The 16,998-nt window shown below is 39.4% G+C and overlaps 1 protein-coding gene across 5 annotated transcripts in view; it reads left to right on the top strand.

The window, feature by feature from the left end:
• The window catches only part of Atpalpha (sodium/potassium-transporting ATPase subunit alpha), a 77,031-nt gene that overhangs the window by 52,390 nt on the left and 7,643 nt on the right, over positions 1-16,998 (top strand). For 2 of the 5 annotated variants that reach the window (XM_077421086.1, XM_077421089.1), the window contains exons 2-8: positions 3,760-3,840; positions 4,914-5,039; positions 5,371-6,771; positions 6,846-7,170; positions 7,626-7,862; positions 8,064-8,365; positions 14,440-14,534. In XM_077421086.1, coding sequence (XP_077277212.1) covers positions 3,760-3,840; positions 4,914-5,039; positions 5,371-6,771; positions 6,846-7,170; positions 7,626-7,862; positions 8,064-8,365; positions 14,440-14,534 — 2,567 coding nt within the window. Of the gene's footprint in view, positions 1-3,759; positions 3,841-4,913; positions 5,040-5,370; positions 6,772-6,845; positions 7,171-7,625; positions 7,863-8,063; positions 8,366-9,351; positions 9,447-14,439; positions 14,535-16,998 lie in introns of all 5 variants that reach the window. The other 3 variants (XM_077421090.1, XM_077421091.1, XM_077421087.1) reach the window with 2 other exon arrangements.

Raw genomic sequence — 16,998 nt, 5'->3', positions numbered from 1 at the left:
TAACATATATAACTTTAGAGGAAACGCCTCATCGCCCACAAAAGCATAATGTGTTGTAATATCTGTATTTGGCAAATTTTTTGGAAGAGGTATATCAACCAATCCTTCTTCCAAAGCTTTGGCAAAATCGGAGTTATTCCATACACTTGCATCACTAAGTGAACCTTAACATAAATATATAAAAAATTATAGTAAATATAAAAAAAAAATATATATATAGTAAATATAATATACTAAAAAAATATAATAAAAAATAGTAAATATAAAAATAGTAAATATAAAAAAGGCTAACTATGTTAATATTTTATTATTTTCTCACCATATTGTCCAATATCTACCCACGTGAAACGATATTTGGCATCACAAGCAGCGAGAAGAACTATACTAAAATATTTCTTATAATTAAAATATAAGGATCCGGAGTTGATGGGTGCTTTAATCCGAATATGTTTGCCGTCAACAGCACCAAGTAAATTTGGAAACTGCCATTCCTCTTCGTATTCCTTAGCTATACGTTCCCACTCATTTTTTCTCAGTGCTGGTAAATAAGTTGGCTGAAGAACTTGCAAAATAGCATCACAAACTTTAGGAATTATTTTATAAATGGTTGAACGTCCAATACGAAAATCCCATGCTTGAGTTCGCAAGCTAGAACCATGAGCAAGATATCTGTCAAATAAAATAAGAATTTAGTCTTCGTGCAATTTAGTCTTTATCAGGATACTTTCCTCTCTTTCTCGTAGTGCACGTAATCAGTAATAAGGAATACAATACAACACTTACGATAAAGTAATGGCTACACGTAATTCAACTGGCAGGCTGGGGCGAATAGATCTTTTCGTAAGGAGAGGACGCACAAGATCACATAACTTATTAAATTGACTTTGCACCATTCTTGTAAATTCGAAGAATTCTTCGTGATCTTCCTCTTGCATATAGGAAAAGAGATTACGAAAATGACCCAAATCATCACGTGGACGATTTATAGGTCGAACCCACCATCTTCTCCTCGAACGATTCAATATACCAAATCGTAATAATTCGGCAGACAGATTACTTAAACTTGCACACAGTAATAGTAGTAATTTACGTCTCCTTGTACTCATCTTTATTTGCTCAAAAAAACACGTGTTGCCTCTGAAAGAGAGGTTATGATATTAGGAGAGACCAGATATAAAAGTAACGCGGGATATGTTCTATATTATATATCTATATTATCTATATTTTATATATTGCTCACACAACATAGCCAAAAACGTATGTACCTAATATTATAATACTCTATTTTTCTCAGGAAAAGTACTCGCTGCGTATCTCTAGACTACGTAGACGCAAAAATCTTGCGATCTGCGTTTATTTCTTGCGACCTGCGACTTGCGACTTGCGACTCGCGTTCTGCGTCATATGTAGATTACTCATTATCCTGCCCGTTGCGTCGCGTCGTGGCAAAGCTCGACCACTTCCGCTTCTAGCGAGCCGGCTCTGTAACTCGACCCGTGAACTCGTAAATGATACCGACCCGCGCAAATTTACATATAAGGTCGAAATCGCGTTCATCTTGCATCTATTAAGGCCCGGACACATAGAAAAACTTAAGCAGTAAAACTCAAGCAGTAAGCAAATCAGCCAATCACAGTCAAGAACTTAAGGCACGGCCCTAAGCGGTAGCGAATCCATATATACCGTTGATTTCTTACTGATTAAGTTTAACTGCTTAAGTTTTTCTATGTGCCAAGGCTCTTACGAAGACGCATTGATGCTCTTCGGTGCGAAACCACTCACTGGGGTGAGTTTCTAGTTCCTACTAGTTTCTATAGGGTAAATTTCCTAAAAATTTCAGAAAAATTTCAAATCAGTCTCTGCAATGTTTTTAAATTAATTTCTATTTAGCAGGAAGGAAAGAGGAAGAAAGTGAAATTAATTTCGCAATTTGATACAAGTGTTTAATATGCTGAATAAATTTGATTTGAAGATCAAGTTGAGAAAATGTTGTTTTGTGTTTATTCATCTTGGATTTTTATCAATGTACTTTACGCAACGAATGATGGCGCGTTTGCGCGCCATCGTAGACGCGATTGTGCGTGTGCGTGTACGTACGGACAATCAGCGAGGTGCGTATGTGACCTGTAAAATTGCATAATCGTACTTCCTCAATGGCGACGTGAGCGAGAGCGACGATGGGCCAGAGATAATGATACCTATGAAATTGATCGTTTACGTATACGGACCAGACGGCAGACCGGACGCGTAACGCACAAAGTCAGAGTTACGTTTTTACGATCGTAACCGTCGATTTGCCGACTCGTCGGTCTTTTATCTAATCGCTGCGACGACCATAACGAATCGCCGCGCGCCGTGACAGAATTAACGACCGCGCGCGCGTGGCAATTGCGCTCGTGTAAGTGCGTCCGCGTCACGAGTCTCGCGTTTCGTTAGTTAGTTCATCCGGTACGTGAGAATATCGTTGGTTTTCATGGTCGAGACTCGAGACGATAGCGTTGGAAGATACCACTACGTTACGCGATAAGTTACACATTCGTCATCAACTGGTTCAATGTTTAATATTCTTCGGAATTGTTTCAAGATCCAAATTACGATACAAATTAATGCACGGTGACAAGTAAGGCGATGCATCTTTGATTCGCTCACTTGGCGTTTGCTTTTTATTTAATATTTATTACAAACCTAACTATATGCAAGCAATTTGTTACTTGTGTTGCTTTTCAACTGGTCTCGTAAATTCGTGTTATGTTTAGTCATCTGCGCAGAATTTTAGCAATAGGAAAATTCATCGAAATTCATGAAAAGAGAACCGCGAGCGATGAAATATAAATGACTTTATTTTATAATAGTTTTCTCTCTCACTTGTTTATCTTTCTGCTTAAATGTAGACAATTTTGACTCGCGATAATCTTATTTGCCGAGAGGAAAAGTTTAAGATTTCGCGACTACCCTGCCGACGAACACGAGGCGAAGCATCGCGATTACGGGATACCATTGAGCATTGAGCATTGAGTATTGAGCATAGTGGACGGTGACGACTGTGACGAGTGGTGTCTCCATTGAACCGGTACACTACCGGAAACGGTCGTTATCCGAACGCGGTCGTGCCGAGGTCGCTCTTGAAAATCGGGCTTCTGTTCCGCGCACCGCGGACGTCTCGTCTCTCTCACTGACGCGACGTCACGTGTCGAATGCGTACCGGCCACGTGTCTCTCTGTTTCTCTCTGTCTTTCTTTCTCTCTTTCATAAGAAGGTCGCATAGTTGTGTCCGGTGTCCGACCGCAAGCATTGTGAGAAAACTGGTCCATTCGGACGATGACGTAAAATCGCGTCATTCAAATGGACGACAATAGTCACGTCTCATCAGTCCGTTTTCAAAGTGATATTTAAGATTTGGAACCGGCAATTTAAAACAAGCAGCTCACGTGAGATCGACTCCGATCACTTTACTCTGTAAACAAAATATATTTATACATATATATATATATATATATATATATATATATATATATATATATATCCTGATTCTGCAAATATACCGCGCGATTCTTTGGGCGTTTTATTCGTGCGATCGTATACCTACCTATCTACCTACCTATGCGAGGAATACAAAACGGCTACCTCGACTCGCTCATTATTATTTTTAGTTATAATTTCACCATATACACATCTGTATATTTATTTTAACTGTTGATATTTTGTTGTATTACGCCCGCATGATTTATTCATGATTTTTTTATCGCCCATTTTTTACAGCATGGCCGCTCAGACTCGTACAGGGTCGCCACGTTACCCAACATTCGCGACGACAACAAAACCGCAGATGGGATGTATAAGGTATATTCAGAGATGGACTCTATGTCCATAAGAATTCTATATAATTAACATCTCTGGGTTCTGGGGTACGCTTCTTTGATCAGCAGACGGAATAAACGGGACGTTTCTTTCACTCTTTTCTCTTTCTCTCTCTCTCTTTCTCTATTTATTTCTCATTGCTTCCTTTATCTGATCTTTGTAATTCCATCGTTTCTTCATGGTAACAACATCTATTGTCGTAACGCTTCTCTTCTATGCCTCAGAAATTTTTTTGAAGGAAATTTTCTTCGTTCTTCCGCTATCGCACTTCTGGATCTTTGACTCTTTCGCGTTTTTACTTTGGCATCAGCTTCGTAATCGTAATCACCTTAACGCATGGCAAAAGAACTTTGTTCGCGATTTAGGTAATCGAGTTCCTCGATTGGGTCACAACGTAATCGCATTTCAGTGACTCGACGATCAATATAGCAACATTACATTCTTTCGGAAAAGAAAAGAAAGCTTCGTACATAACTACACTCTGTACAATAATAATGTGTAGAATGAGATAAGATTGCACCGAATCTACTTTATGATAAAAGGCAAGAAGGAGGAGTCTCCTACTCAATTGCTCGAGAAATAATGTACGTTATTTTATATAGTTTCGTCGTCCACACTGAAACTTGGTTACTCATCAATTATTTTCGCTGACATCGCATGACTCCGAAACATTCCTATCATTCTAGTGCAATCCTATCTCATCTTACGAGATATCATTACAGCTCGGTTTACCCTCTCTTCTCGATGATATATCGTTGCGATCGATTTCTTCTGCTACAGAGGCTGCTCTTACTCGTCGCTGGGTTTTCAATCTCAACTTCTACAATTCGACGCGCTTCGATAATTTTGTCTTTCTCTTCTATTTTGTCAATTATCAAAATATCTCGTCGATTAACGCGTCGCGGTAATACGGTGTAATCGCTTCGGAGCTTTGTAATTGTAGCTGTGGAGTGTAAGATTGTTTACGCAACGTCGATATATATGTACGGTGAAGATGTTAATAGAAACCACCTTTTGATAACGCTCTCTTTTTCTCTGTCTGTTCCCGCTAACAGTCGCGGCGGAAGAACCCAAAGCGAAGGGGGGACAACCTAGATGACCTGAAGCAGGAGTTGGACATTGACTTCCACAAAATCTCACCCGAGGAACTGTATCAAAGATTTCAGACGCACCCCGAAAACGTAAGTAACATTGTGCTGTGAGGGACGATAGTCTCTTTTCGAGGAAATAAATTTAATTTGATCGAGATTGCGCAGCGTATTGTATGTCAATCGACATTAACATGTTGAACGCCGTAACGAAAAGAAAATGTTATGAAAAATATTAAGAAAAATGTTATAGCTTCTCTTCTACGAAAGTGGAATAAAGTACAAGTGGAAAGACATTAAAATGGGAATTAGTTGGCGGCGTTGAACAATGTTTAGTGAGCGATTTGAAGGATCGACTAATGGATCGACACAGAGAGAGAGAGAGAGAGATTTGTTAATAATGTTTGTATAAAAATAATAATAGGGCCTCAGCCACGCAAAAGCGAAGGAGAACTTGGAAAGGGACGGGCCGAACGCCTTGACACCGCCGAAGCAGACTCCGGAATGGGTCAAGTTCTGCAAGAATTTGTTCGGTGGTTTTGCCCTGCTGCTGTGGATCGGCGCGATCCTCTGCTTCATCGCGTACTCGATCCAGGCTACGACCAGCGAGGACCCGAATGACGACAATCTCTACCTGGGCATCGTCCTCGCGGCGGTCGTGATAGTCACGGGTATATTCTCGTACTATCAGGAGAGCAAGTCGAGCAAGATTATGGAGTCGTTCAAAAACATGGTGCCACAATTTGCCACCGTAATCCGGGAGGGTGAGAAGCTCACCCTACGAGCGGAGGATCTTGTGCTGGGTGACGTGGTCGAGGTTAAATTCGGCGACCGGATACCGGCCGACGTCAGGATCATCGAGGCCCGTGGATTTAAGGTGGACAATAGCTCGTTGACGGGCGAGTCCGAACCGCAATCGAGGTCGCCCGAGTTCACGAACGAGAACCCGCTCGAAACGAAGAATCTTGCATTCTTCTCGACGAATGCGGTGGAAGGCACGGCTAAAGGCGTGGTGATCTGTTGTGGCGATCAGACAGTAATGGGAAGGATTGCAGGTCTCGCGTCCGGCCTGGATACCGGTGAGACACCGATTGCCAAGGAGATTCATCACTTTATACATCTTATTACCGGTGTCGCTGTCTTCCTCGGCATCACGTTCTTTGTCATAGCCTTCATCCTGGGTTATCACTGGCTTGACGCCGTCATCTTCCTAATCGGTATTATCGTGGCAAACGTACCGGAGGGTCTCCTCGCTACTGTGACCGTGTGCCTCACTCTGACCGCCAAGCGAATGGCCTCGAAGAACTGCCTGGTGAAGAATCTCGAGGCTGTGGAGACTCTAGGCTCGACCTCGACCATCTGTTCGGACAAGACCGGAACCCTCACGCAAAATCGTATGACGGTGGCGCACATGTGGTTCGACAATCAGATTATCGACGCCGATACCACAGAAGATCAGTCCGGCTTGCAATACGACCGCACTAGTCCGGGATTTAAGGCGCTGGCGAAGATCGCGACCCTATGCAATCGTGCCGAGTTTAAGCCGGGTCAAGATGGTGAACCGATACTGAAGCGAGAGGTGAACGGTGACGCCTCCGAAGCCGCGTTGCTCAAGTGCATGGAACTGGCATTGGGCGATGTCATGGGCATTAGGAAACGCAACAAGAAAGTCTGCGAAATTCCCTTCAACTCCACTAATAAATATCAGGTATCCATTCACGAATCGGACGATCCCAATGATCCTAGATATCTCTTGGTGATGAAGGGTGCTCCCGAAAGGATTTTGGACAGGTGCTCGACCATATTTATCGGCGGCAAAGAGAAGGTAACTTATCTAACAGTTTATCTACTTGTCTATTCTATAACTTTTTCAATTTTTAAACTCTTCGGCATCCGTAGGTTCTCGACGAAGAGATGAAGGAGGCGTTCAATAACGCGTACTTGGAATTGGGCGGACTCGGCGAACGAGTGCTCGGCTTCTGTGATTTCACACTGCCGTCCGACAAGTTCCCGGTTGGCTTCAAATTCAATTCCGACGATCCCAACTTTCAAGTCGATGGGCTCCGCTTCGTAGGCCTGATGTCTATGATCGATCCGCCCCGGGCCGCGGTGCCCGACGCGGTCGCCAAGTGCCGTTCCGCCGGCATCAAGGTCATCATGGTTACCGGTGACCACCCGATCACTGCCAAAGCCATTGCCAAATCCGTCGGCATCATCTCTGAAGGTACACGTTCGCACGTTATGTATCGATGCACTTTATCACATAAACAATTCTCGGATGACGTTCAAGATTAGATATCGCACGATATCTTCGTAGCCTTATTCGTCGACCTCGATTATGATGCTTTTATGAGTTTAATCTCTTAATGAGACGTAATTTCAGATAATAGGCTGCGCTTAAGATTTACAACGATCTTTGTACGCGGAACTTGGGGAGGTTTTATTGGAAGATAATGTCAAGTAAAATTTGCATTGTAAAAATAATGCGGTATAGTAACATGTTCAACTTTTTGATTGATGATCGCGTATACCTTACAATTAATTAATAGTGCGTAGAATAATTATTTGTTTGTAATAATCGTATTGGTTTCAGAATGTTTTCTTTTGTAAAAATAAAGAATCAACCTTTGTTTTATTTTTATTTCAATTTTGTTAATATTATTTCCATCTTCCTTTTAGGTAACGAAACCGTTGAGGACATTGCACAACGGTTAAATATCCCGGTATCCGAAGTAAATCCTCGCGAGGCTAAAGCCGCGGTCATTCACGGAACCGAACTCAGGGAACTGAATTCCGACCAATTGGACGAGATTCTCAGGTACCACACCGAAATTGTGTTCGCCCGTACTTCGCCTCAGCAGAAGCTCATCATCGTCGAAGGCTGCCAGCGAATGGGCGCGATTGTCGCTGTAACTGGTAAGTTACTTGAAGATAAATTAATATGAATGTTTTATTATACCTAGCAACGCATTACGAAGAAACTGTTCAGTTAGAATTAAATTCTTCATGAATTTTTTGGATTGGATAAACTAATTTATTTTTAACATGAGAATGATATGAATTGTGATATAATAATTATCTATAATTGAAACATGTACAAATATTTAATGTATTTAGGCGACGGTGTGAATGACTCGCCTGCTCTAAAAAAAGCCGACATTGGGGTCGCTATGGGCATCGCTGGTTCGGACGTCTCTAAGCAAGCAGCCGACATGATTTTACTCGACGACAACTTTGCTTCGATCGTAACAGGCGTAGAAGAGGGTCGTTTAATCTTTGACAACCTAAAGAAGTCCATCGCCTACACTCTGACCTCGAACATACCCGAAATTTCGCCTTTCTTGGCGTTTATCCTCTGCGATATCCCTTTACCATTGGGTACCGTCACCATCCTTTGCATCGATTTAGGGACCGACATGGTGAGTCACGAAATATTACAAGAAAATGATGACTCGAGTCGAGTAACAATATTCGGAAGAGACGTTTGCATCTCGCTCTTCGCTCTTCGCGAAAGTTGTTACTCGATTTCCTTCTTATTGGCTAATTAAATTATTTCAGTGTCCGTGTTTTTTATCCTGATAGCTTATATAGTCACGAAGCCCCACGACTTAAAGATTACCGATAGTCTTTGATACTTATATTAATTGATATCCATGATAGGTACCAGCGTGATATGTTTGGAATACTAAACCTGATACGATGACTGCATGATGTAAACCAACAGTTCCTCGAAAATTTGTTCGACAATATCTTCTTTCTTTGTAGATAGCGATGTTTTTGAACCAGTCAGGATGGTGGTGATCAACAACCGGTTCATCAATTAATCTCTTGAATATTTTTATTTCCTTTTAGATTAATTGTGCGCTGATGGAGAGCTTGAGTCCAAGCAAAAATATAATTTAGATAAATTATCTTACAGGGATATAAACATTTAAAAATTGAACAAAATACGTCAAAATATGAGCAATAAATTTGCATTTGAGTAGGAATAGAGATTTGTCGTAACGGGAGATGTTCGTGGTTTAACGTTCCTTTTCAGGAACTGTATTTCTGCGAGAAAGCTGCTTACTGTTTATCGACGCAAGATACCGCAAATTTCCTCTAAACTCCCTTGATTCCTTCCTGAATCAATTTCTTAATCAGTTTAATTTCTTTATTTTTCAGTTGATTATTTTTATTTTCTATGCTTCATTGTACACACATAAGAATGCTGTCGATATCGATTTGATTATAATCTTATTCTCTTAAGATTGTTTTTACATTAGATTGTACAGAGAGATTAATAGTTGAATTTTTTAAATAAGATGAACAACACGTCAGCATTCTTATTTCAACATCATCCGAAGACATTATCGTTATTTAATTGTTGGCGTTATTACTGAGCTCTTTGATAATGTGACGTCAGGTACCCGCCATCTCACTAGCCTACGAGGAGGCAGAGAGCGATATTATGAAGCGACAACCACGAAACCCCTTCACTGACAAGCTAGTTAACGAAAGGTAACACATCAACAATGAATATTGTGACAAGCTATATCAGATTTTCTATCATCCGAAAGAGTCATCGGTGATGATACCCTGTATTTTCGAAGTCTTTTCCCGATTGATAAGTTGAATTCAAACATCGAACTTTCAAAATATCGGTAAAACTGGCTAACTTTCTTAGACTGAATTTCTCAAGTAATTGTCTAAATATTTTCTAATAATCGGGTAGAGCTTCGGAAATTCAATCACATGGCGATCGCTCTCTCACTCGATCGGCTACATATTTTGTCTTTCTATGACGACTTTAGTAGTTAGTCCGTTCTATTTTGTATTATACGATATAAATGCGTTCGATGCAGGAAGGCAACATGCGTATATTGGTCTTTTTCTAACTCGCCATCGTTCGATAATCACGTACGATGTAGGAATTGTGAACTGGGTAACAATAATTCGCGGGCAAATTGATTCCTCGCATAAATAATGTACTTTGTTTAATCTTCTATTTGATTTACACGCTAGATATTTTACCGAGCAATATTGTATGATATCGTCATCTTTCGAGTATTGTCTTTATAAGTACTCTAAGCAGTTAGTAGATGTTAGCTTTTTCTTTCACTTTTCTTTACCCTTTTAAAGTACGATTTGAACTAGTTTGGTCATTGCCGCCAAGGTCACTTGATAAAGTTCACGCGATGTAGAGATTAATTTGCCAAGCCTGTCGCTCGAATTGTTGAGTGGGACACACTATGACAAAATGTGGATAAGGTAATAACGGGATATGGTACACGCTCCAAGGTGTTTGGTCGCTGGAGACACGCGAGCTTTATTTTCAGTCTATTCGTCTCTCTATTCGTATCCTATACTCGCTCTAACGATAAGCTGAATTAAATTTCGTTAAACAACGCTTGCTCGTCCATGATTTGTCGTCGACTTTTTCAAAATAAGTTGTATTTTTATAAAAAAGAATAATGGAATCAAATGATGATCGTACATCAAACTGTCTTGTTATCTTCTGAAAAAAATTGAATTCTTTTATAACATATGTTTTAATATATGCCTTCTCTTTAATTTCGCGAAAAGTGAGACGATTTAATTGCGAGACGGGCAATCGTGAATTTTTTCTTTTCGAAGAATTTTCTTTTCCTTTTATATTGACGGTCACAGGCGCTTCCATCATGATGATCCTCGGTCTTATTAGTGTTGTTTCGTTACGCCGAAGGTAAGCCAATCGCATTGTAAAGCCTTTCTCTCCTCTCTCTCTTTCTCTCTCTCTCTCTCTCTATATATATATATATATATATATATATATATATATAAAATATATATATATCCTTCTCTCTTTCTCTTTCATATATATATATATATATATATATATATATATATATATATAATGAAATATATTATATATATATTATCATATATATATATAACTAACTCTATTACATAGTATCTCTAGTTTTTTTTCTCTTTGAGCTCAATTTTCCCATCGTTTTATAATTCCTCGCTGCGGTCGTCATCTGTCCTGGTCTGCCATTGGCTTGAGGTGTATATGGGTTGCTGAGACGTCCACGAGACATAGACAAGCGTCGTTGTGAAGAACTCGCATGATCGCTCCCTTCAGCATTTTATTTATCTTGCCTTTTTTCCTACTTGAAGTGCTCTCTATTTCTGTTGTCGCTATCCCTGTTTCATCTTTCGTTTCTCTCTCTTTCCATCTTTTCTCTCGCGTGCGTGCACGCTATTTTTATATATATAAATTTATTTTTCTCTTTTTAGAGTATACTCTATATACATATACTCTATCTCTCTCTACTCTCTCTCTCTCTCTCTCTCTATATATATATATATATATATATATATATATATATATATACATATATACTGTACTCTTTCTTTTATACCATCCTTCATCGTATCGCGTCCTGTCGCTGTTTCTGAGTTTCCCTCTCTAAATCGTGATACAAGTATCAAGGAATGCAAGGGAATTTGTATATTGTGTTGTGAATATTTTGTGATGTTTATCATAAATGTGCAACTCGATTGTTTTCACTTGATTGTTATACTTTGCGAATCTGTTCCGCGTCATTGTCGGTACCACGAAGACTCGAATGACATAGAGATTGAACGATAAGAAAGTTTCGCACGTTCCGGAAGCCCGAAATGTTCTCATAGAGTAAACGGTAGTGCTCTCTCTTTCTCTGTCTCTCTTTTTCCGTAGACACTTGAGTAGAATAGTATTACGATAGAATAGAATTGTCATCCGTTCCGTACGTCGGTTTGCATATATGAAACGTGATTTTCTTCTTTTAATCTCTCTTTCTTTTCATCGTTTTTTTCTACCTCTATATCTTTATCTACCTCCATTATTCCTGGCTGCCTTAATTGCCTTGAGCCAGGTTTTATCGTCGCTGCACCTCGCTCAGGAAAACAATTTTTTTTTTTTTAATTTGGAATTGATTCGTTTATTATGGCTTAGTGAAAATCCATTCGATAGTCCAACGCGGTGTAGGGATGAATAAACAAGAAGAACATGATTGTTGCGTGCCAGACAAATTAACAGGACCATGAACTTTGTGAAATTGTAGGATATTTTATCTAAAGATTTATTTATTTGTTTCTGTTTAATCGGAAACACATAAGTTGACTTTAATAATTTTATACAGCGAAAAAGAGCTAAACCGATTGAATCGATATAGATGCAGAACAGCCGCAAGTTCGCGCGGTGATTTTCTACACCTGTATGCCGCGTATTGCATATCTTTCTTAATTTCTTCTCTTTCTCTATTCGCAACAGCAACTCTTTTCTTTTTTCTTTCGTAGAATTTACCGGATTAAAAAAAAAAAATAATAAACTGCATCAAGCGATTTATTTTCTTTCTTTTTCATCGTTGGTTGAGCAACGGTCGTTCTTAGTCATTTCGTAATTCAGGGAGAAGCAAGTTTCGTCGACAGAATCGCTCAGGGAAAGCAGGAAGGAATGAAGATTTTTTTATTTCGAATATATCGGAAAACATGCATTGGTAATGGACATTAACAAATGTTTTGTATTGGTCGACGAAACTTAAATCTTAATCAGCCAGTTGAATTCTAATCGATCTTACACGTACATATATCGCACACTCCTGGAAGAATATTACTGCAAATCAAAAAGTAAATTTTCACAAAAATAATAATAACGTGATACGCGATTTCCTAGGTAACTCAATAGTATGTCACTTTTCGCTTATAAGTTGGATATAAAAAATTTTGTCTCATGTAGTAACATATTTTGTAATTATGGAAAATTGAACTTGATTGAGTTATAACAATCTTCTTGCAGGAGTAGTTTATTATGTATATAGATATATATATGTGCGTGTGTATATATAGGTGTGTGTACACACACACACACACATACACACATATATATATTTACATTAATCTTTGATGCTCAGTAATTATTACCATTATTATTCTTGTCCTCATCTACTAGTCTTATTACTATTATTATTACAACCACAAGTCAGCATCGTTACTTATAGTTACTGAATTTTTATTGCCATTACTATTTTATCTACTACATCACAGCTGCCGCTGCTACTACCTCTATATATATTACTACTATTGCTATACTTACTATTTACTATACTGTTCGTTACTTGCCACCATATATCACCGCCAAAAGAGAAAGACACTTTTGTACATTTTTGAGCGTCATGAACTGTTCTTGCAGTTTTTTATTCTTTACAGTCCTCTCACGTTTTATTATGTAATGCGCTGCCTACTGCCGCTGCCTTCTACCCACTCTGCGACTGGCAACTTTCTAATGGGTGCTGAAACGACTGATATACTTTTGCAAAAACATTTGCTAAACGGGAGAATCTATATGTATATGTTAATTGGAAGTGGGAAATTGCCGTGGTAGCCCCCTCGTGCACAAACGTGCATTCTGTTGTTTAAAAATTGTCCGATAACTCGTTAGTTTGATAGCTCATATTTTTTACGACAATATCTCGCGAGAATGATTATGTGCATCAGGGGGTTGCGCCGCGATATTAACGAAAGCTTGAGGAAGCTACTCGAAGTGCACGAAAGAGAAGGGATTTTTTTTTTACCTGCATCCCAGAAGTGCTCGATGACGTTCATTTATCTCGTTTATCGTTATATTCGCCCCTCAGACTTGGAAGTTTCAATGACGCTAGCTTTAAAAAGAAAGTCTTTCTAATTCCAGTTTGAATTTGAAATTGAATGTATCTAGCAAAATTTGTAGTACGCGTAACGAAGTTGTTTGCTGGAAACTGTTGTAACGTTAAAATTATTGTAACGCTTTTGTCCCTATACGTGTATGATTCATCGAGCATCACTGAGAATAATTCAATCGGAGACTGTGAGAGCAGATGGTAACGATTGGAGATGCGTGAAAATGTCAAAGTGGAAAAAGGACGAAAGGTCCGCGTGTGTATGATTCCAATCACGACCTTTTTTCACTTGCTTCACATATAGCACAAACGATTTCTTTCTCCTGGGTCGTTTCTGGGCCGTTTCTAGTCCGTCCATCTAAACGCAGCGCCTGATCTAATGCACAAATACACTCGCTAATACATTCGCTACTGTCCAGATTTTCTCCGCTATTCGACGCAATTTTATGCCACATATTTCTAACGCATTTTTACGGCACTATTTTCTAACGCAATTTTACGCAAGAACGAAATTTCATTTCTAAAACGAGCTGCGTTTAGGATGGAACCTTGGTCGCTGCGGTTGTTTTCTCGAGCATCTCGAAAGATCACCTTTCGGGTGTTTTGAAAGAATCGCATGAAAACGCAATATCGTCGCTAATAAAAACGTATATGATCGACGCTAAACTGTCTTGTGCGATCTCCAAATCTCTCTATCTCTTTCGCTCGCACTGCGCGTACATACACGATTACCGAGAGTGTATGTGCATAAACTACCAATAATGGTATAATAACTTCTTTGTAATGCGGTGAGGGGTAGTTAGCATTTTCTAATCAGTGGTGGATGGCAGGTGCCGGCCATCTCGCTAGCCTACGAGGCACCGGAGTCGGACATAATGAAACGGCAGCCACGCGATCCTTACAGAGACAATCTTGTCAACCGAAGGTGGGTCTTCTAATTACCCACCTAATAAAAAAAAACCAACAAAAACCTATTGCACTGACGTCCGTACCGTGTCAATTCACATACACGTTTTTACCGTTATCACTACTATTTACTTGTTTCACATACACACGTACACACTTAGCACACCCGCCAGGGCCGTCAGACGTGATTGATCCTTTGCTTGGCAAGTAGAAACTCGAAGTAACGACCGGAATATTCGATTCCCAGCATGCGCGAATATTGCCTGATGTACCAACGATTGAGGATAGATTAGAAGAGACAGCTGGCTATCTAGTATGTCCAACAAAGGGTTAATCGATTATAACGACTAATGACGGTGAAACAACGCTGTTACACAGCGGTGTTGCGTGTTAACAGGGTAAAATACGTTTTGCAAATAACAAATAGATGTACGTAACGTCGCGTTTCTGATAATAGTTGACTGCTCTGACGATAGTAGATCTCACACACGTACGTACGTACGTATACACGCGCGCGCGAACACACACACACACACACACACACACATACACACGGTGAATGTGCTTGTGAACCGAGTTAGAAGTAACCAACCATCCTAGAATTCTTCGTCTACGCGTGCAGCGTTCTATTCATCTGCATGATGCAGTAACAACTGTCCGGGGACGGCTATTGTGTGATTCTAACTTGGACCGCAATGTGTACACACTTAATAGTCTTAATACATAACAGCATAATACGTAACAGAGTGTCTGCTGACTTTAATGGTGAGTCGTGGTATACCATTGTCCTTTCTTTTTCGCGAAGACCTGTATTTTTCCGTAACGCTGTTTAATTACGGAAGAGAATCGGGCGAAAAATAAAATTATCACGCCTTCCAAGTTTTTCTTGGCCAGTTTTTGAGATCATTGATAAAATGAGAGATATGACCCTTTACTTCTTTTCTTTTAAAGATCTTGGATTGCGAGTGAAACACATTCGGTAGACACTCTGTGTCAGCAGACAAACGACATCTGACTCTAGGAATCTAGTTAACTAGCATAGAGCACAAGCAAGTTTTCAGTACAGAACAGTTTTCAGATGTTGAGAATGCCGAATGCTTTTTTAGATACACCTAAAATCTCTTATCCGATCAATGATTAACACTGAGATCTGTTAGCTTTAACTTTATACGTGTTACTTTTTTCTAATCGTTGCACAAGATGTATGCGCGCATATCGCGGGCGACAACATCGGAAACTTTATCAGTATTGCTGTCAATAATTGATTATTCGGCTATTACAGATATTATTCAAAATCTGGGCAAGTTTTATATATAATTGCAAAATAATTGCAAAAATTTGATCTATACATATTGACAGCATCCCTCCTTAGTTTGCCGATTGTCTTGTTCAATAGATCTACATTTGTTTCTGGACATTTTATTTTATAATCAGACGTCGGAATGTACAACGTTTTATCTTATAACATAAAAAGAATTTTTTAATTTTTTATAACTTAATATGAGAAATAGAATTTTTCGTTTCAACATATTTTATTATATCATAGTGTAAATGCCTGACGCATGACGTATATTCATCCTATAAAAATTCTGTAAAAGATAACATTTCCAGAGACAGATGCAGACCTAATGGAATTCCATGCACGGTAAACAGAGGATTAACATCGTCGGAAACATACGCCGGAAAAACGACGATATTCGGGCTATCGACGAGTTTTTCGCGGAGTGCACGTTTCGCCCCGAATGTTCTCTTTCTCGCTATCTTTGATTTTTCACTTTTTTTACACTTCTCATTGACGCTCAGAGAGCAATCCCAGTTACGAGAGTCGCCGCCGAGAGCAGCTTTTGAGAACGAACGACTCGGCATGCACGGCTTGGGCAGCCTTTTCTTCTCTACCGCGAACGACGTGATCCATCGCGGATCGCAATTACAATTATCGGCTTCTTCCGCTTTATCGCATTCGACGACTGCCTCGACGCGACGTCGGGAATTTTAATTGTTGCCGAGCTGCAACATTTTTTTCTTTACGTTTGACATTGCGATGCCTCTGGCACGCTTGTGCGAACACTAACTCATTAATAAGAAAACTCTCTGTGCATATTCTACTGACCTGAGTTTGATGAGTTAACCACCGGCTCAGTACGACTAATCTAACTATGACTAATCTGTCGCAATCACATGTGACTCGCTTTTTTGGCTTAACTCTGCGCACAGATACTAGCTGCATGCTTTTTTTATACTAATTGCTTTGACGTTAGTTTTTTCGATTGATTATATGCATTCTGATTAGTGATTTGTAGCAAGTTTAATACGATAATAGTTAGTTGCAAAAAAAGCAAACGCAGAAATCACAAAATTACTCTACAGTTTGATCATATCAATAATCTGACCAATTGTAAATTATTGATTACTTTTGTAGATTATAATTGCACTTGCGGTTTAGAGAGCAAGAAATGTTTTTATTTTTATTTTTTTCAATATTG

This window comes from Temnothorax americanus, unplaced genomic scaffold, assembly GCF_048541705.1.
Source record: "Temnothorax americanus isolate GAGA-0224 unplaced genomic scaffold, ASM4854170v1 Scaffold64, whole genome shotgun sequence".
NCBI lineage: Eukaryota > Metazoa > Arthropoda > Insecta > Hymenoptera > Formicidae > Temnothorax > Temnothorax americanus.
The sequence above is the reverse complement of the archived record's forward strand: the minus strand, read 5'-3'. Positions and strand labels throughout refer to the sequence as shown.